Consider the following 22,314-nt stretch of genomic DNA (forward strand, 5'->3'; position numbering starts at 1 on the left):
ATTCAGGACTGTTTTTATTGAACGACAACAACAAAATAAAAACACATGTTATAGCGCGGGATAGCAGCTTGTAGCCATTGCTTTTATCTAAATTGAATCACACTTCCACGAGTGTATCCGGTTTCGCTGTGCTGGGCGGTGACTTTGGTTTAAACTCAAAGTCGAAACGACAATAAAAAGAAATAAACTGTGTCCCTGATCTGTTCTTCATACTAATTCTAAGCACTATGTAGTTTGCCCACGCAGTAAAAGAACCAAAAATTAAAATCACTTGTGGATTATTTAAGTGCTGTTGAGCAAAGTGTTGCAAAACTCTACCTGTCCTGCGTGCGCACAAATCGACACAGTGCTAGTTCCAGCTGCTGCGTTGATGTATTTACGCTAATCTGCAGGCGGAAACATGCCATGAAGATCCCACTAAACAGCCCTCATCCATAGAAAGACTTGTTGCATTCTTGGAGATGAGCTCAACAGCACAAAGACGAGTATGTAGCAAACACAAACACAACTCAGAAAGGAAACGCAACTACGTTTTACAAAAAGAAAAGAAAAAAAAAAAACAGACACGAGTGCGATCGCTTCAAACAACTGAAGCCATTAATTAGAAAATTAAGTAGCCTTGAGCTCCACCGCGGCAAAATGAATGCCACGTTGATCTAGTCCGGCTTATTAAGTTCTTGTGCGTTTGTAAATTAATTTGAAATGGAACTAAATTAACAACAGTGTTTAATTTTCACTGATCAACAGCGTCCGTGATTACTCCAGTGTGCTCTTTAAAGCTGTGGTAGGCAGAATTGTGGAAAAAAGGTTTTGAAAATACAGCCCTCGTCCTGCAGCTTTTCCATCTCCCTCCTCTCTCCCTTACCCCTCAGCAAAGTAGTCGATTCAGAAGGCAGCATTTATGACTTCAGCGTTTCTAAGTGAAAGACAACATAGCCACCAAATCCTGCGTGGACTTTGCTGCTCTTTCTCACTTGATCTGACCTGAAAAGACCTGTCATCACTCAAAGTTTCCCGTAATGGGTTATGGTTTCTAATGCTGGAAGACCAAGACAAGAGGATGTGCAGATATCTAGTTTCCACTCAGAACACCTGAATTACAATATGCTAAAAGCTTAGTTTGGGATTTTCACCCAATGACGCCGTGATGCTGAATGTCTCGTTGTGTACATACGAGGTGCGTCAGAAAAGTTTCAGGACTGGCGTCACAAAAAATATGTTTCAAATCCAAACTACAAACTAACGTAATTTCTGGACTATAAGCTGCTACTTTTTTCACACGCTTTGAACACTGCGGCTTAAACAATGATGTGGCTAATTAATGGATTTTTACGAATTTGCCTCAAGACGAAAGAGACATTGAGAGCGACGACAAAAGAGAGACTGAGGAAGTGATTCTGAGGCTGTTCAACTCCAACACAGAAGAAGACGACTTCAGTGGTTTTAGTGCACAGGAGGAAGATGAAGATAGCGATCAGTTAATTTTTCTGGTAGGCTACAGTATTTTTAACTTTTTTAACCAGCCGTGTTACAGGAACTGTTCGGAAAAAAGCATTTATAGTATGTATTTGTGTATGTTACCATCTTTCTGTGTAAATATCTCCTGTTACAACGTGAACACCTGCGGCTTAGTTAGCCTGTATATGCCCAAGTGTTCATTCTTTTTTAAGTTAGTGGGTGCGGCTTATATTCAGGTGCGCTCAGTAGTCCGAAAAGTACAGTACAAGTTTTCCCCTTTGAAATAATCCCCCTGGAGTCTAACACACTTTCCCAGCCTTCTCTGCCTTCACGCCGCCATGTACTCCTGGAAGGATCCTTCCAGCATCCTCTGCAGCTCCGTTGTCACATCCATCTTGATGTCGTCCACGTCTTCTAAACGGGTCCCCTTGATGACCCCCTTGAGCTTGGGGAAGAGGAAACAATCCCACAGAGCCAGGTGGGGTGAGGAGGGAGGTTGCTCCTGCACGGAGATGTTCTTCTCAGCCAGGAACTGTGGGATGCTCAGGGCATTGTGAGCAGGTTGTCATGGTGAAGCAGCCACAACTTGTCCTGGACAACTCTCGCCTCTTCTCGAATGAAGCAAACGCCGCAGGATCTCTTTGTAGACGTGCTGGTTGATCGTCTGAAGGGGAAAACTGGTAGTTTGTAATTAGTAAAATAGATCTTTTGTGACGCCAGTCCTGGAACTTTCCTGACACACCTCGTACATACATTACATCTATGATTCTGTGTGGTGCCACTAACAAGGAGCTAAGGTGGATTTTACCAAGATGGATTCAGACGTTTGAGAATGTCATTGCACCTCTAACTTACAGAGAGCCCATCTCAGGGATGATATCTTTCGGTGCACTTTGTGTAATTTTACTCATCCTGTGCAGCGAGGGCCGTTATCATAAAATCAGTGACATTTTAATTCTCGCAAAACACCACAGAAACAGTGAGACGACACGTTTGATTTACTCCACCCATTCTTTACAATGTTTTTTCACTCCTGATGCCACAGCTACGGACAGCTTAACAAGAATGTTCTCGTAAAAGGTCACCGACCAACACGAGGAACATTGTGTGGGATGCTTTTTTTTTGTGTGTTTTCTTTTATCTCATCGGCCAAGCGGCGTGGCTTTTGCTCTTTAGCCCCGATGTTTCGCTGAAAACCCTATCACTCACAACCACTGTCTCCAAAACTCTTTACTTTGAACCTGCTGTTTCTTTCTGGGCTCCGCTTGAAGAGGTCGGAGACACAAACAAAGTGTCGCTCTGTGGCCGCTGCACTTCTTTGTCCTTAGCTCAGGGCTTATACTCAGTCTGTGAGCACAGACTGTTTTTTTTTTTTTAGTGAGTAATGGGAAGAGAGGCAGAAAAGCTAACAGTACAAAACAATATGAAGTCGCTAGAGGTGGCTGACATGAAAAGTGTGACTCTGACTCCTGAAAACAACACACTTATGTGCATTGCTTTAACTAAATAGGTTGTTCAATAATATTGTAATGACAGATGTACCTGCTGCATTTCTTGAGTGGATATAGATTTAGTTTAATAACAAAACAGTGTTATTCACGCTTTTGATTTTTATTATTTGTTTATTTATTTATTATTACAATTAAATCCCTAAATGATTCGTCTTTAACAATGTTCCGGTGTCTGAAATTATTAGAAACAAAAATGCAATTAAATTTGTTTTATCTAAAATCTCACCCAACATATGTGATAGTCATTTTGTTTGTTTGTTTTTTTTACAGTATACTGATGTAAATAACAGAGGATGATGTTGTAATTCCTAATCTGACTTCATGGTGGCAGTACGGTCCATAGCTGAACCGTGACACAGCGTTAGCAGAGCATCTGTTTGGCTTGTTGTCACCGTAACGTGGTGGGGATTAGATGAGTTATAGGTTTTGCTCGAAGCACTTTTTGCTTCAGTAATGGTTTTAATAACAACGGGAAAGCAAAGGAACATTTACCTGATGTTATAAGTGATGATAGTTTTTGTGCAATAAAAAAAATCAGATCATTTCAGAGCAGAACATGAAAATGACAAATAATGTGAACTTTAAAAGGCACACAGAGCTGATGTAGCTCATATAAAGCTCACATATCATGTATTTCCAGGCCAATTTTCAGAATTGGGAAGCATAAGACAGCCTTCAGTTTGACAACAATCAGAACTTCAGCTGTTTAACTTTATTGCTCAACTACAAAACAATGGAGCAACAACCACATTGAATGCTAACTGATCTGATAGATATGAAAAGTGGGCTGTCTGTGATACAACACATGAATAGATGCACTGCTGTATGGACTGCTTTGATATTTCATCATTTAAGCTGTTTTATAAACAATGGTTTAATAATTTATGTAACAGTAATTAAAAAAATCAAGAGGTTGTGATGATGGTGGGAGCTGTTAATAGGAGAAAACATTTTCTATTTTACATTTCACAGACTGATCAGCAGCACATCATTGGCAGATAACTGGCCTCTGCTATAATCTCAGGAAGTAATTCAGCCCTTCCAATTTATTGAGACAAGTTTGTGACATTCAATTTTTGTGCTGAGATAACACCCACATTTCCTCTCTGCCTGCAAACACTGACCTTTAACTCTCTGTGACATCGGCGCATCTATTCCGCAAACTAGATTTATGTATCGCTTCTCGAGTCGCAGAAAATAGCATCGTAACAACACAATCAGAAATATATTGTGTTTTTTTTAGAGTTAAAATGTCGAGGTGAGCTCCTCTCTCTGTGCACTGAAGTACATCTGTCTCCATCCAGTGGCCGCTGCTGTTTTTACGCCCCGAGTTCACTTATTTTGCTTCAAATTTCATACCATTAGAGATTAGTTGTCTTTTCTTTCGGCGGGAGGCCTTGCCAAGACCGCGTCAGCACTTTCAGAGGCAGAACAACAAAAACCTTTCAAAATACGTTGATGTATATTGAAGGAAAAGGGAGGGCAGGGAGAAAAAGAGTGGAGCAAGTGAGAAGATAAGGGAATGCAATTATACATCCTCATTCTGCAGGTTTAATGTGAAAACAAACATGAAAGTACATTTGCGAGCTCCAGGAATTGTTCATGCCTGTCGTAAGTGTTGGAATTAGTTTTTTTTTTTTTGCTGAAATATTGAGGGTTTTTGTTGGGGAGCAGCCAAAAAACTCTCCGGAACGATGGTGCTCTATGATTCACACCCAGTGTTTGAAAAGAAGCTGACCGATAATTCTCCTCAAAACACAAATCACCTCTTCCACCTTCACAGCTTTAATAGAGAATTGTGTCTGTGAATTATTCATCGCCGTATTGCTCCGGAGAGAGCGCTAGCTTACCCTTTTGACACATCTTTTTGCCCACGCTTTTAAGCCAAAGTCACCTCATAAAATGCATTTAGATGCTACAATGATAGCATTTTAATCATGGTCACCCTCCAGTAGAGTGTGGATATTCAAAGACTTGGCAGATAAACCAAATAGACGGCGCGAAGCTCCCAGATATCCATATTAGAAGTCCTGAGATGTTGGGCCCTGAGCGAGTTTGGACAGGTGGGAACATTTATTCAAGTCAGGAGTCTCAACAGAATTCTAATTTAGCCTCTAACAAGTGTGATTGATTTTGTGTTTTGCTGCCTTGTTAGCCGGTAAATCACTCTTTCTGCTCGGCTAATTGTCGCAGTCTTGATGAAAACCCGCGATGCCTCAATCTTCTCATTCAAACTCTTGGCGAGCAAACATATGCATTTCCCAAAATGTTGAGCACCAAATTGTTTGTTCATCAGTGTCTCTATAATTACATTTTGACCCAACTAAAGTGATACAAAAAAAAAAAGTGGTTTTAAAGGTGCAGTACGCGAGATTGTGAAGATAGATGTAGCTTGATATAGCAGCAAGCATGTATCTGCTGTGTGATGATAAAGTGGAGCGATGGCATCCTTATGACAAACTGTTTATGTGTGATGAGCTTCTCTGTTCTTGTCAGCCGAGTTCGTAAGTGCATGTTAGTTCCTCCCATTGAAACCAGTGGCCCTCCCTGTGCTTATTAAGAGACCGAGAGTGGCCTGTGTAGTATTGGAAAATTCAAAGTGCAGTCTGGAGATTTAGCCAGTGGCCTAAATAGTCAAAGAATTTCAAAACAAAGTGTTCCGGAGCCAGTTTAGCCAATTTAGGTCAGGCTAATTTAGCTTGTCCTTTAACTTTAACTCTTTATTCGTCTGCTTCCACACATGGCTTCGCTTCAGTCTGCTGAAGGTCTGACCATGTGTGTGGAAACAGAGACACCAGGAGCAGAACAAGACACAAGTAAAGCAGTGGAGACAATGAAATGCTAAAACAACTCCAGTTGTTGCGTTCAGGCCCTCAAAGTCCTTGGTTACAGTAAGACAAAGACAGTGCTTTGCTTTAATGCAGATAAACACCACTGTAACTTAAGAAACAACCTGTTTATTTACATTTAATTAAAGACGCAAACTTTCCCTCTACCTCTACCTTTGTTGTCTACACCTGACCAATAAATGGGGAATGTGGACCCTGATCTCAGGAGTGAAAGTTGCAGCTTTGCACGCCCACCATCCACCCTGACCTCCTTCTGCCAGCTTTGACACACTTCCTAAAGGTAGCACTATGCTCATAAAACAAACAAACCAAAACCCAAACAAACAAACAAAAGCTGCCTCTAAACAACGTCTAACCTTGCATTTATGCAAACTGAGAAAACTGTAATTCCCAAGAGATGGGGTTGGTTTGCTTTGTTCTATTAGCCTGCAAGCTAATTAACAAAATTTAAGAATCAAACGTTATTTAGGTTTACTAACAGGATCCGACACAAATTAGGGCCAGAAATGTGTAAACAATTTGTAAACAAGTCAACCATTGCAAACTTCACCACTGAAAATTACACTTTTCTCTCCATTAGATCTTATATTTGCTAGATTTGGGATGTAAATACAAAACATCTAAAACCAGCGATATGCACAGTAGAACTGAGGTTATGCATATATAATATATTTGTGTTTGTTTGGTTCATTTGTTTTTGACAAAAACAGTCTTGGCTTGGAAGTTACTCTAAAAACAATGCAATCACCAACTTTCAAATGAGGTCATAACATACAGTAATTGAGTTGCTGATGTTATGTTATACTAATAGATGACTAGGGCAGATTATTTAAGTTACCTGCAGCCTGTCAGTCATGTGGAGCTATTTTAAAGCTAATGGATTATGAATCCATAATGTATAAAGTACCAATGCAGTGCAGTCTTTTCATATTTAACGTCCATAAATCCATATTAAAGCAGCTTCACTGCTGTTGATATTACAGTTATCTCAACAACATCACGTATAGTGTGCGATACACTCCAGCTCTTTATCAATCTATATGTTTACACTGAGTGGACACTGTTCAATCCAAGGTCTGCACCCGGCCATGAAATGAAACCATTTCACTGTTTTGTGCTTCATTTCCCCCCAAATCCAGCCTGGCTTATATTTTTTTTTTTTTTGTGGAAACACTGAGATCTCCACTAGAATGTAAAATAGCATTTTGTAGGTTTGATCACAGCGTGTGTTTGTACTCACCAATCCTCTGGTGGGTGGGTGAGCTTTAGGATGTTAACTAAATTATTTCACTGTCTCAACCGTTTGTGGAATACATATTCATGGAGTAAAATGCACCATTAGTGTCATTCTAGAAATGAAGATGGAGATAAGTGAACACTACGAACATTTAGGGTATAACGTAGGGTGTTAGTTAATAATAATAATAATACATCATAAATTGTCATGGACGATGTGTCTCAGCATATTAGCCACGGGTTGGTGCACACTTTTTCTATATTTATAAATATATAGTTTATTCGTTCTCTTTCCTCCTGTAACTGTTTTTGTGCTCTTTCGTGTATCCATACTGCAGCAACAATGTGAGTTTCCCCATTGGTGGTGAAAAATAAAGTGCAATCTAACCTAATCTAACTTAATCTAATATTATTTTACCTTTATTTTACCAGGTTAGTTTGTTGAGAACTGGTTCTCATTTACAATAACGACTATTTTTCACATCTAACCAATAGAGACTATCATGCATTTTAGAAACATTCGTCCTAATTCCATAGGAAAGGACAATACATGCTGCTATATGAAATGAATGAAATGAAATGAATGAAAAATACTTTATTTATCCCAGAAGGGAAATTCAATCTTGTAAAAGCTCACTTTTTAAAAAAAAAATAAAATCAATATAACATATATTTTATACAACAATAATAACAATCATTCAGTCAGTCAATTATTCTCTACCAGGAGCAGTTATCTTATGTTACCTAGTGAGGCATTGGACCAAACATTGTACTGTAATTGTACTTTGCTACTCCGAGTTGAGAAATGTTGATCGTCACAGCGTCTCAGGTTGCGTTAGTTGATGACGTCAGTCCAGTGGAAGCGGTGCGTTTCATGCCGTGGCTGTGATTGCGTTACGGACTCAAATCAAGCCTCTCGCCGGCTCGTACACGTTGTACGTTCTGTGACAGCTGCTTCAAATAAACAGCAGGGTTCTGCATGACCTTCCATAACGTCTCTGCTGTGTTTGATGTTCGAGTGTCCCACGCTGCACAAGATGATAACACATTTCTGATTAAAGAAATCGTAAATTCAGCTCGGATGCCAGATTTAAAGTAACGAATAAGCAAACCTAAACCCGTTCAAAGTATTCACAGTTGGATTACCAATTTAATAAACCGCCGTGGAAAAGCTCGAAACAAGAGCAAAACTATTACAACTAAAAATAGTCATAGTGTAGACAGTAACAGATGCAGAATTTAAATGAGTATCATACTGTAGCTTAGAGCTGTAAGGCCCTGGGCGCAATACTCCAAGACCCCAGGGTGATAATATATGCAACTAGTGTTGAGGAGTGGAAGGAGAGCCGAGGTAAGTGGTGGAAAAGATACAGTATGACAGAAAGGAAAGTATACGCTTGGCAGAGGAGGGGATGTGGCTCACCGGGGACGAGAGAACATAAAGAAGTTCTTGCTGAAAGTGTTGACTTTTCAGCTTGTACCGGATTGTATCTGAAACCTGACTGGAGTGGAAATGTCACCGCGCCACCGGGGAGACGAGTGGTGTGGTAACCGAGACCGAGAGCCCAGTGATTGCGAAGTGGAGCACGACCTGCGGATCATTTATTACGCTCTGGGTTTGAATAGCTGTATCTTCACTTCCTGTGTCTTTATGACTGGCTCCTGTTATCTCACTCTTTTCAGAACATGTTTCATTAGAATTTATCGAACGTGTTTTTTTTCTAAGTGCCGTTTACGGCTCAAGGCCTTGCTGTCGGTAACTTTGTTGTAAGACGTATCAAACTTTTTAAAAAGAATCATTTAACAATCAGTGCAAATCAAGTCACAACAAAACTGAAAGCTCAATGGAGTACGTTGTCTTTTTTATTATTTTTTTTTACAGAGAAGTCGATGTCTGAGTTGTTGGAGCTTTGTGCTCTGAATTGAAAAAAATGACAGAAAGTGAAAAGCAATATTGATCCAATCCAAACAAAGTGAGGGTATAATAGTATATATAATATATCTTGTGCACTGTAGAGACTCTTTGTCAGAACATTTCTGTCTTGGTACGACAAACTCACCATGAAATACGTTTTCAGGTCCAAAAACTCCGCAGCAAAAGTAATCAACTTTGTTTTTCAGATCAGAGTTGAATATGGAACAAAGCTGCAGCCTGTCGTGCACTCTGATGTAAAGAAACTTCACGCACGGGAGATTTAATAATAAGCAACACACTTAATAATCTTTCTGAGTTGTAATTGTTTTCTTTCTTGCTTTCCCAGATGACAAGAACCCGTGCCACCTCGCCGAGGCTCCAGGTCCCTGTCGAGGGCTCGTGAGGCGCTACTTCTTTGACAGCCAGAGTCAGCAGTGCAGGCCTTTCTTTTATGGAGGCTGCTTTGGCAACGCCAACAACTTCAGGAGCATGGCCGACTGCCAGGCCAAGTGTCTGAACCCGGGTAGGCCTTTGTGTTCTTACAGTAGAGACGAGCAAAGATCCAAACTGTCAGCACGGCAGCACTGTTCAGAACCACAAATAAACTCCAGAGGGTTGTGTGTTCAGCAGCTGCTCCATCGATGTTGTCATTTGATAGAAAAGAGCTGCATCTGCATACGGTGTGTGACCTGTGGGGACATTTCGGTGAAGTTGCATGGACTTTAATTACTACTTGTCTTAGCTTAGTCCCCCTAAAAGCTCATCTCCGTTTAAAAAATACATCTATAGATTTTTATTTCCATGAAAATAATCCCTTCTTGCTTTAGCCTCTTAAGACCCAAGCTCTTGTTTGAGATGCATTTTTTTTTTAAATTTCTCTTTAAAAAAAAAAAAAAAGAATATTAAGAAAATAAAAATATATGTAGAAATATATACAAAATATATTTAAAATAAAAAAAAATAGGTAAATACATAAAAATAATTAGAATAAAACATTAAAAATAAAAAATAAACTGCAACTCAGCATGTTTGCATCCTGTGCTCTATGAAGTCCCTGCCTCTCTCTCTCCACCCACCCGCTGCAGATCAAGCAAAAGGTCTGTTCAAACACTTTAAAACGTCTCAAAGGGAAGCTGTAATATCGTAATAATTCAGCCATTTGACTTAGAAAACTGATTCTGCAAAAATACTGACACAGAGAACTCCCCCTGTGAGTTGACAAGATTGATTCCTTTTGTTTCATCAAAACACTAAAGTTGTAAATACTCAGCCGTGGAGACGCCTGTTCTCGTCACTCATGATGTGTTTTCTAGCATATAAAAAAAAAACTATGTAGATATGAGAACATGGACATAAAGCTCTGTTATCACTTGAGCATGTCTTTAACGATTTACCGAATGAAGACGTGCTCTTAGCGCCAAAAACAATGTCCCTACACAATGAGTACAACAGGTAAACACACAGCGTCCAAACCACAGCACATCTACACTTCAGATTCACAAGTTGCAATTGGAGTCTACACTATTTTTACCGTTTTAATTTGGCCGAACAAAAATAATTACTCTCCCCGCCTTTACCTCAAAGCAGGGCTCATTTATACACTTCAGGGTCGGTAACCAGCCGAGGCGCTCAGGATCACAGCCGCTGCACAACAAATGAAAACTCATTTCAGAGAGGTGACATTATCAAAATAGTTTTACCTCAGAAAAATTAACTTTCTGATGAATTTTAGCTGACCATGAAATCACATTCCGCCTTGATTTAGCATTTAAAGCGTTTAAAAGTGACCAAAGCGCACTCAATTATGCCAGACTTAGGCACGACTTAGAAGTCATTTAGATATTGAAGTTGTGAGGGAAAATAAAAAGCGAGTCTCTCGACTGTGACCAATTTCGCCAACAGCCCATGTACAGAAAATCAATTGAGAAACTTTTTTTTATTTTTCTGAGGGGATGGTAATTTCAGATAGATGACTGTTTGCAGACCAACACCCCTGTTTTAGTCCAACGCTAATTAAATTTAACTTCCATTAATTATGATTGATCAGTGGGATTGGATGAAATTTGCTCTAAATATATTCTGGTAATGATGTTCTGTGGTGGGGAAACACTTTCTAAAATTTTCTTTTTCTGTGTGTGTCAATATAGTGAAACCTACGACGGAGCCGGAGGTCCACACGCAGCCCGCTAGGAAAGCCGGCGTCGAGCAGCCAACCGTAGCAACTGGTAAAACTGAACGTACAGCACGCTCTGCACGTGTACAGCTATGTAATGCTCTTTGTCTTGCTAAACGGTAATTAAACGGTGAACATAATTACAGTTATTAGACAATAATTGCTTCATGCATCTAGTTCAGAAATCTGCAAGGAAGGGTGAAATAATTTCACAGAAGTTTGTCCAAGTGTTGTGGAAGTTTTGTGAAGTTTCCATCTGATACTGGTATTTATACTGCTTCATCTTGTAGAACTATTTTTTTTTTATTACATGCATTTTTTTTTTTTAATCTGGCTATTTGTTCTTATACATATATATATACATTTATTACAGATCTTTTATACTGTAGGCACTCGAAAGCACTTTTATGGCCGATGATTGTGTTTTTTTTACAATGCATGTGTGCTTGAATCTATCTATCTATCTATCTATCTATCTATCTATCTATCTATCTATCTATCTATCTATCTATCTATCTATCTATCTATCTATCCATCCATCCATCCATCCATCCATCCATCCATCCATCCATCCATCCATCCATCCATACATCCATACATCCATCCATCCATACATACATCCATCATCCATCCATCCATACATCCATACATCCATCATCCATCCATCCATCCATCCATCCATCCATCCATCCATCCATCTATCTATCTATCTATCTGGTTATAATGCTGTAGTTTGATCCACAGCCATGAAAGTGGCATCAATGCTTCCGTCTAGGAAAGAAAGCAGACTGACTGAGTGACATGTACGTTTGCTTTTTTTTTTCTTTTTTTCCAGGACAACTGACTGTAAGTGAACCTCTTGTGCAACAGAACAACAGCAATCAAGAGACCAGAGAGGGTAAGAAAACATGACTCTAAACACGCGTTCAGACAGAATGCACAGCCGATTTGATCTATTCATGCTAATCAGCCTAATGGTTTGCAAACTGAGGTGAAGATTCGTCCGCATAAAAAGGAAAAATGCTTCTTCAGGCAAAACAAAACTAGCGTTTCCCAGAGCTGTATCAATCAATACAGTACAAAGACTTAAATTACTGAGTGCTGAGCACAATCAGAGGCAAACACTACTGGTCCTTAGCGCTAACGGGCTATATGGAGCCGTATCAGCCAATAGAAACATCTGTATAACCCATAGATAATCTATTAATGACAGAAACATGTGTTAGCTAGCGACGCTTTTCTTCAGCAGTAACTTAAATGCTGTGGAGGTCGTCATCCAGACCTGTGTGTGAGACACCAAGGCAAGCATTTGGTGTGCATGATGCAAAGCAACATTTTAAATAGAAACTCCAGCACAGCAACAGACATCAGAGGGAGAATCAGCCACAGACGAAGACGCTTCCCAAACCCAAATGTGGTAGAGACCGAAGACACACTACTTTGCACCACTGCGGAACCACCAGCCTGAACTTTAACCATGCACATGTTGAAGATAATTATTTTCATCACCCATGTCATTTAATGAACAAGTCAGTAAAAAACTGAAATGGGGGGAAATAATTTATGGACATTCTGTATAATTTGACACATGACTATAGCCTTTGTCTCTGCAGCAAGTACATTAGCTTTTTGAGGTCAATTCACGGACGTAAATAATGTGAGGTAATAATTCATTATCGATAGTAGCAGCCCAGCTCCAAGCTGCCAACAGCCGTTATATCCATCTGTCGGTACAAACCATTCTCATTAGCACAATATCTCAGAACGCCTTGAGACAGTTTCTACAAATTTGGCATCCACTTGGGTTCAAGGATGAAATATTTTGATTTTGATGTTCAAATCATGATCATGATTATCTGACAAAATACACCTTTGGCCATAACTAAAGAAGCTATACGCTCATTATGACAACATTTAAAAGAAATGTCTAACTAGATAAAATAAGGGGGTTGGTGCCAAAGTGGGCCAAACCATGTTTACTAGTTTTAGACAAAAATGAGTGAATTTTGAATTTTGCTTTAAAAAAATCCTGGTTGTTGGAGGAGTCATTACATGCATCCAAACATGTTTCAACACTGTCCAGAGATAGAAACAGGTACTCTGTGATGACTTATTTAGGTTTTAATTTTGCCTTTTCTTTTTGCTGAGTGCCAAAGCGGGCCGTACCACATTTTATACTTTTTGAGAAAAAAAAACTGATTCAAGGTTTGTCTTGTTAAACAGCACTGAAGAGTTTACATCATAAGGAACTAGAGATACTTTTGAGGACCATGGGGTAGAAATAGATGCTTGGTGGTAGTTAATTAAGTTTTAATTTTACCTACAAGTTGAGTTTTCGAGGTCATCCGCCATCTTGAATCACAAACACATACAACTTCCTGTGATGGTCACCATTTCCTGTGGCTTGGCCCAGTTTACCACTAAATTTTCGAAACCATTGTCGGCCAAGGGGCTGCAAGGTGGCACAGTTGGCAGCACTGTTGCCTCGCAGCAAGAAGGTTCACGTCCCGGTGGGGGCACCGGGTTCTTTCTGCGTGGAGTTTGCATGTTCTCCCCGTGCAGCGTGGGTTCTCTCCAGGTTCTCCAGCTTCCTCCCACAAGTCCACAAACACGTTGAGGTTAATTGGTGATTCTAAATTGGCCGTAGGTGTAGCCCTGTGATAGACTGGTGACCTGGGTTAGGGTTAAGTCAGCTGGGGATAGGCTCCAGCCCCCCGCAACCCTAGTAAGGATTAAGCGGCGTATAGATAATGGATGGATGGAATATGGGCCAAACTTCAAAGTCACATTGTGACATTACTAGTAGGCTGTTGGTTGGACCACTTTGCCACAAACTAGTAGAACAGAAAAAACGAACAAAAAAAAAAAAAAACCAAACTTGGAAGGTTTGGGAATTGGCCCACGTTGACACTGATTTTGTGATAATAATCTGTTAAACTTTAAACTGCGGAAACTGCATAGATCTCAACATCCATATTGGCAGCAGAGTCCACTGTCACGGCTACAACTGCTTTGTTGGTCAAATGTGAACATATACAAGGACTTTGACTGCATTTTCTATTTCTCTTAATGACTTTACTCCATCAAAGTATTCACTACATGCAGCCTATTGTATGAATCTGGACAGATGTGGGTGTAAACTGGGGTAATTCTAGTTATGAAGTCATTTTAATAACAATAATATTGTGATCAATAGTATAAAAGTGAATTCAGACAATGAGGCTAAAAGCCAGGAGCAGTACAAGCAGTGTTCAGTCATTACTCTGTCAGACATGTGGGACAGATTAACTGCTGTAAGACATAATTAATTCGCTCATCGTGTCTTCAGAGTCCGTGCTGAATTCTGAAATATGCTCAGGCCTCATAGTAAGCAAATCCACACCATTTATAAAATCAGTGTGTGCTGCCAGGAGCTTCTTTGTAAAAAGAAGAAAAATGTCAAGGTGCAGTGATGCATAGATGGTAGACAGCTTGCAGAGCTGCTTCTGCTGTGAAAAGCAAAGGGCAGAAACAGTGTGCATCAGTGTCTCCCTTCCACATCCCATTTGTCACATATCCCTACTTACTAATTTTCTGTGTATTAGCAGCGAGGGAGCATATATCACAGCTGCTGTGTTCCAAGGCTGCTTTACGCCGCAACCGGACGACGCAGGGAGACCCTGGCCCCTCGCCCTCAACTCATTCAGAGTTATAATTCTAGGAATTCAATTTCACTCTTGTCAGAAAGTATTGAGGGGGAAAGATTCAGTAGTTTTGCCTCCTTATCGGTCTGCTTTACTTTGAGTGTAATTTTTCAACGGGCTCTCCAACGTGCAACAAAGTACATCTCAAAGAAAAAAATAAAACCATTGCATTTAGTTAAAACATCTTAGAATAACAATGAATTATTGAGATAAATGAGACAAATTTGAGTTAGAAAATTCATAATTCGTGTGAGTGGTAAATGCTCAGGTCTCAGTGCTGAGCTGAACTCAAATATTTGGGTTTTAAAGTCACAAAAGCTGGAAAATGAGCATCAGAAAATTCAGCATGCATCTTTATGTGCGTCTGCCATGTTGAAACCAAAGACTGACATCTTGTGGCTGCATGATGGTGTACACTTTGAATATCTGTGGGATGGGCTGTGATGTAGACCCTCGTGTTTAACCCTGTTCAGGACTTTCATGTTGGCAAACGGAGAAGGTCTTTCGGGGTCCACTGGACCCCAAGAAAGAATATGAGCAAAATATTTACTGGTATTCATTATAGACTTTTACACCATGTTAAATAAATGTTCTGATAAGTTGACGTATTTTTGGTTCCAAATGCAGAACAAATGTCTCACTTTTTATATTAAAATATTATCTATTATATTATATTAAAAAACCAAACACAATACCTGTCACCTAAACCAAATGGCCTGGGGTCCAAAAAAGACCTCAAAAGTCCTGAATAGGGTTAAATAGAGGACCTTAAACTACAGCAGCTCTGGATCAGTTGTGTTCTACAAAACCTTCTAAAAACACCTGTGATGAAAGTAGCTTTGCAGGCAGTAAACCAAACTACTGCTACAGCCACTAATCTACGTGTAATTGTGCAGGTTTGGATTTGATGAGGAGATAATTAGCCGAAATAAAAATCACAAACTACACGATACAGACTGTAGTTAGCGTATTATAACGCTATGGCTGTTGTTCTCCATCTTTAAAAACCTTTCATTTAAGAGTACTGCAGTGCAGACAGTCCAGTTGTTGGTATAGAGTCACTCTTTCCACAGAAAAATTATATAATTACACAATTTATATTGGCGTTATTACACAAAGGTTTGATCGCATGTCATTCTAAGTTTGTCATGATGTGATTTATTTATTCTTGAACTGAATACCAAAGCAGTTTGGTGGATTCCTACCAGTAATGCAATAACGGTGCAGACATTCATCGATATTTTTGCCAGTTTCCTAAATTTTCCTTATTGTCGCAATTAACCAGCGGAGCCTAACAGAGCAGGTTATAATGAAATAGTGTAAATGTTTTGGTCGTGGTGCTCACCGGCGATACTTAATGTGCATCTGTTGTGGAAAAGAGCACTCTTGGTTGTCACCAAACTCCCCTGCAGTTGGAAAACAGCTCAGCTTCTCATCCAGAATGAATCAAAGAGGACAGCTTGCACGGCCCTGTGGGAAGCCATGAAACCTCTCACTTGAATCTGTCAATTTAAGTCTGAGAGCCTGCAGACACTCGACAAAATCTATTCCAGTCAGACCGGAGCTTAGCACGTGAGTTTATGAGCCCGTGTGGGGGTTTAAAGCTAAGACAACGCTTATGGAATGCAGACAGGCATCATTCAGCTGCTTTAGGAGCATCAGATCCTCCATCTCTGTCCTGGGACTGCAGTAAGAACATTTAAAAGAAGGCACAGGGGATTTTTGGGGTGTTTTAATTAACTGTGGCTGAGAATGGTAATAACTGTTGGCTGCCTCTTACTGTGATCTCCAGAACTCAGCCCTCCGGAGCTGTGCTTCAACCGTGTGGACCGGGGGACGTGTCACGGCGCCGAGAAGAGGTTCGCGTACAACCCGGAAATCAAGAGATGCCAGATGTTCGTCTACAGCGGCTGCGGAGGAAACGGGAACAACTTTACATCCCGGAAACACTGCATCCACAAGTGCATTAAAAGCAAAAGGGGTATGGATATTTGTCTCAAAGTGCCTGCTGCCATTAGAACAATTCCCTTCTCAGTATTATTTAACCGTTAACAGTCCATGTGTTAAACCCTGAAGAAACTCTCCAATAGAAACTGCAGTATTAACGTCGTGTCATTTCTCTGGTTCTGTTGCAGGTCACGGGAGGAAGATGATCCGAATAAGGAAGAAAAACATAGACAGCCTTGTTAACCGCTCGTTCTGAGCGCTCGGCTCCGCTGTGCTGTGCAGTCATCTGTATTTATGACTTTGCTTTACTCATATCTTTTGTTTTCTAGATTATATTACAGGACGAGTCTGCCACTAGCCATGTCACTGTTTCCCCATGAGTTGAATGTTAAATTCAGACAAGAATTTGTTAAAAATGATAATCAAAATAACTAAGACCACGTTGCAATGGGATCAAACCAACCGTCACGTCCAACGTTTGACACACTGGACTCAGTCGTAAATATTACATGAGCGCTCCGTACTCATGGGTCAGAACACAACCATCACTGAGCTCTGCCTTTATTTCCATCTCATCCACACACCCCTATCTGTATCTAGCAAGTTGTGACGCCACCGTGTCGACAAAATCTGTCCACAAACAGACACGTAAAGACCTGACAAGTCACTCGGTGGTGGTTCCTGCCACAGTCGGTGTCTCCAGGACTGCATTTTGTCTTGATGACACCCATCGACAGAAGGTGAAAACAGAGCCTGTTACTACCTTGGCTTGTGCATCATGCTGAGGCGGAGCTGCATTGTACACCACCTGCCATTTCACAAGCAGTTTGAGGAGTAAATGTCTCTCTCCTCTGTGATCTTGTTGTCAATCAGAGCATAAGTCACTCTCTGTGCGTCACTCCCACTTTATTGTGCTACAAAATAGTTACAAACATGACAAACAGCTCACCTGTCTTTGGATTTGTGCTGCTCAGACTACAAGACATGAACAACATTAAACACTGTTAACAGTCTGCACCTAGCTGACCTTAATAATAATGTTATTTGTGTTAGCTTAGCAACAGTCTGAGCAGCACAGAGACAGACAGGTGATGCTCAAGGAGAAGTGAAACAACTCTGCCTTTGGGGAAAATTCTGATCCTAATGAGTGGGACTCCAAGTTTTTTTTTTTAAAATTGAGTGTCAATAAAAAAAAATCAAAATAAGTCATTTCTGGACACAGTGAGACGAAAACATTACAATATTTGATTATAGAGAAAAACAAAAGCCCCAACAAATCCAATGATACTGTTTAAACAACCTCTTTGGCAACAGTTGGAAGAAAAACTACTCTTGCCTCCAGCAGTTGTGGTGAGAATAAAGGGGGAGAGGAAAAGAAAAATAAGCTCATGAGAAAATAATAAACTCTGAAGACATGGGTGAGGTCAGCCCAAGCGTAAATCAGAAACATGCAGCTCTAGAGCCTCACAGAGAGGACGAAACACAAACTACAGGAGACTAGACACAAACAATAATGGTGGCGTATAGATGCACGGAGGGTGAAGAAGAGGAGGAGAGCTGCTCAGTGCATCCTGGGAAGTCCCGTCTAAGCCTATAGCAGCATAACTGAAGGATGGTTTAGGGTAACCTGAGCCACTTTACCAAAAAAAAGTCTAATCCCAAAAGTAGAGAGAATGTCCGCCTGTCGAACACAAACCAGGAGCTGATGGATGAAAGCTTCGCCTCCTATTCTGCTTTTGGAAACACAAGGAAGCACAAATAAGCCTGAGAGCATCGAGCTGTGTCGGGATGATGTGCTGCTATGAGGATAAGACAAAGCGTGGTCATTAGGAGCCCGAATGTGAGGCCAGGATTTGAATTATGCAACTCTATTCTGGATTTTATAGGGAGCCAAAGCATCCTTTTACAGGTAGTCCTGAATTCAAAAGATCCCAGTTCTGCCGATGCTTTCAATGTGGAAAAGTGCCAAGAGTAGTTGTTGATCCAATACATTTTGCATGATTGTTATAGCTGAATAAAATGAAAAGGCCTTGAGTATAGATGTGATATATAAAGCATGCATAATCAATAGAAGATGAATTGCTTGTGAAGCTGCAGGTGAGAAACAATGGAACATTTCCTGCGTTATAATACAACCAAACAGCATCTGATGAGCTCAGAACTGCAGATTAAACAGACAAATTGTGATTAAAAACTCATGGGTTGTGGCACTCTTGGCTTGAAATAACAGCACTTGTATAAAAAAATAAATCATTGTTATTCTACCTGAGTTAACTTTCCAGTGACTAAAATCGTCATCTCTACTGTTTCCATATCTCCCTGACAAAAAACACGTTCGTTTTGCTGACGTCTAACGAAGCGGATCTCTGCACAGACGCTTTGCATCCTGGTTATTTTGCACACGAGTATTTAACGTCTTTGTAATTTTACCCTTTCAAGGCTCTGTTACAATCATCCTTCCTTCAATGTTCCTCAGTGAAAACACCAAAGCTGCAGAAACACTTTCTGTTCTGCTTGTGCTGCATATTTACTGGAACTGATGCTTTTCTACAGCGGTTTTTTTTTTTTTTTGGTTTATCTTCACTGTTGTAAATCGATGTGCACAACAGCATTAGCAGATTAATATCAATGACTACAATGTGTAGAGCGTTCTCAAGCAAACCTTTTAATCAGGAGAACCGTAACCTAACGGCTGTAAATCAATGTGAAGAGGGTAAAGACTGTTTATTACTCTCAGACTTTTCTTTTCAATCAATATTTTGAAGTTTCATAAATCACTCATGCGGTCCTGTTGTTGTTGTTGGTACGGACAAACACAAGGGGGCAGCGTTGTATAAAGAAAGAAGGTTCTGAGCAGCTAGCCCTCTCGGCTGCACATTACTCGCTTTACTGTCTTGTTTTATAACCGCTGCTGCAATGGACTGGACTGTACCGAGTTTATATAATAAAATTTTACAATCTTCTTTCCGTTTCTGTGGATTTATCTGTTTAAAGCTTGTGAGCTTCACTGTCTGGCAGAGGCGGAGGAAGTATCCTTTACTTAGGTAAAATACTGATACCTCGGCTGAACTTTTAACTTAATTGAAAGTATGCAGGTAGTATTACAAAACTGTACTTAAAGTATTAAAAAGTAAAAGTACTCAGTGCAGACAAATGCCCCATGTTGTTCTATATTACACCATTAGATTGTTATTCCTCGTGCATTATTGTTTAAGCTGGACTTTATTGTTGCAGTTGATTGAGATGTTAAACTATTAAATCCAACAAATGATTATTTTCATTACGCTCTAGTATGTTGACTGTTTTCTACATTCATTAGGTGAATGGTTGATTTTGCAAAAGTCAGAAAACACTCAAAAATGCCGTCACAAGTGCGTCAAATGATAAATAAAACTGCTGCCCATCTTCTTTTTAAGTGACTAACTTTCAGTTGTACTAAACTGTTGTGCAGACATGTAATAACAAACATGTTAAATAAGCTTTTCATATGTTTTGTGAGTAGAAATCACAAGTCGTGAGGTAACTAAAGCTGTCAGATCAACGTGACGAGCTAAATAAAACGATATTTCCCTCTGTGGTGTAGTGGACTGGAAGTAGAACGTAGACATATATGTAGTACAAGTACCTCAAATGTGTGCTTAAGTACAGTAAATAGAGCTAATGTGCTGAGTTACATTCCACCTTCTTTCCCCCCACATGTTTGATACTCAGTGGATTAAAACTTGTCCAACAAACAGCAAACAGCAACGTTATGTAATCAGCGTGGGGAACGCTTCGCAGTCGCATTCAGACCTTTATGTCGGAAAATACATTTGACAGACAACAACTACAGCTGGAACAGTCGCTCGTCGGTGTCTTTCTATGAATGTCAAACGCATTGTTCATAGTGACAAACCCACAGAGAGTTATCGCCTCACTCTGTAGCGCCACACAGCTACTGAGTATTACAGCCTCTATTCACTAGTATGATCCATCATTTTTTTACAGACCAGAGTTCCTACTGTTCCTACTGATCGACACCAAGCAGTGGAAGCTGTTCACACTGACGACACTCTGGTAAACCTGCAGTACATCTATCTGCACTGAACCAAAGGCTGACAAAAGCAGCAACTAATTGTAGGACACAGTGGAGCGTTTAGCTGCTGAAGACACATTTGCCTCTGCAAACAATGGAAATAAGCAAAATCACTCCCTGCTTCGTGTTGCCTGAATGTATCCTCTATATTATGCACGCAAAAAAAAAAAAAAATACAACAGAATAAAGAAAGAGATGTACATTGCTTTCTACAAACAAAATACAATAAACTGTATTTCACAGTGATAAAAAACAAAGTTAAGCAACTCAGCAGCTGTTTGCAATAATATTACAACTGCAGGTGTTTAATGATCAGTTCACTGCTCACTACTTACAGTTGTGTCAGCATTACATAGAAAGCAGCAAAACAGTGACTAAAGGGGTGTTTTTAGACAGAGCAAATGATAAAAGGACCTCCACTGACCAGGTGGACAGAAACACAACTCCAGATGGAGGTTAATGTAACGCTGCCTGCAGGATATCTAATGACTAACATCCCCATCAGTAACTCCTGACACGTAATGTTTGATCCTTTATGTCCTAAGTTAAAAAAAAGAAAAGGAGAAAAACATTCAGCTTTAATATATATATATATATAATAATCATAGGGATTACATGCCTTGTTAGTGTTGTCTTTCATATACGTTGTGGGAAAGTTGCGACCTCTGGGGTTAAGAAAGTACAAAAACTGCAGTTCCCTCAAATGGCCACTAGAGGCTCCAAAAGTGAGTGAATCCTCATAGACCCTCATGTTAAAATCACAGGCTTCTATCTTATACAGTCTATGGTTAAAATGCTCAACTTTACAGCATAAATTCATGTTTGCAGTCTGGTTTTTTAAAAAAAAGTTTAATCTTATACCTGTTAATGAAAACTGTACGCGGGGTGAATTTTTAGATCACTCCTCTGTATAAATTGCATTAAGACCTAAAGTTAGTTTGCTTTGAGTGACAGGTGGTCCACGGCCAGGAGACACCTCAGCTCCACTCCTGCTGCACATCTTTAATGATTTTTTTACAACTATAGGGAGTCTGGCACTGCCAAGATAGCGACGAAATAACTTTAAATCCACTGCTCAAGAATACAGATGATGTCGTAGAGGGTTCATCATTATGTACAGTCAATGCTCATAGCCTAGCAATGGGAAAGATTAGGAGAAAAGTCTGCAACCTAAATAAATAAAAATGCACACTTGTATAAAATATGTGACATAAATAAAATGCATTTAAAATAAGTGAAACAGTGAATGCATATAGACAATAAAATATTACTTCTATGAATGAATGAGCATGTCTTACTCATGTCTTTTATTCATATTGTGGGGATGACTCCTTATGTAAGTATTTCTATTATTCTGCTACAGTCCTGGTTTCCCTCACACTGGGCAGGTTGTGTGGCCCAAAGAATCAAAGCCACAATTACCACCTTGCATGGTTCAAAACTGTTTCTCTCACAGCATCTTTAGCC

General features: G+C 39.9%; 1 protein-coding gene across 1 annotated transcript in view; it reads left to right on the top strand.

The window, feature by feature from the left end:
* The window catches only part of tfpia (tissue factor pathway inhibitor a), a 57,379-nt gene extending 37,644 nt beyond the window's left edge, over positions 1-19,735 (top strand). Inside the window, exons 3-7 of the mRNA XM_008293114.1 lie at positions 9,316-9,492; positions 11,117-11,194; positions 11,978-12,040; positions 16,618-16,806; positions 16,961-19,735. Of these exons, the coding sequence (XP_008291336.1) occupies positions 9,316-9,492; positions 11,117-11,194; positions 11,978-12,040; positions 16,618-16,806; positions 16,961-17,028 (575 nt within the window). The 3' untranslated portion in view covers positions 17,029-19,735. The remainder of the gene's footprint in view (positions 1-9,315; positions 9,493-11,116; positions 11,195-11,977; positions 12,041-16,617; positions 16,807-16,960) is intronic.
* The last annotated feature ends 2,579 nt before the right edge of the window (positions 19,736-22,314 follow it).

The sequence above is a fragment of the Stegastes partitus genome, unplaced genomic scaffold (genome assembly GCF_000690725.1).
Source record: "Stegastes partitus isolate 25-593 unplaced genomic scaffold, Stegastes_partitus-1.0.2 Scaffold858, whole genome shotgun sequence".
Classification (NCBI taxonomy): Eukaryota; Metazoa; Chordata; class Actinopteri; family Pomacentridae; genus Stegastes; species Stegastes partitus.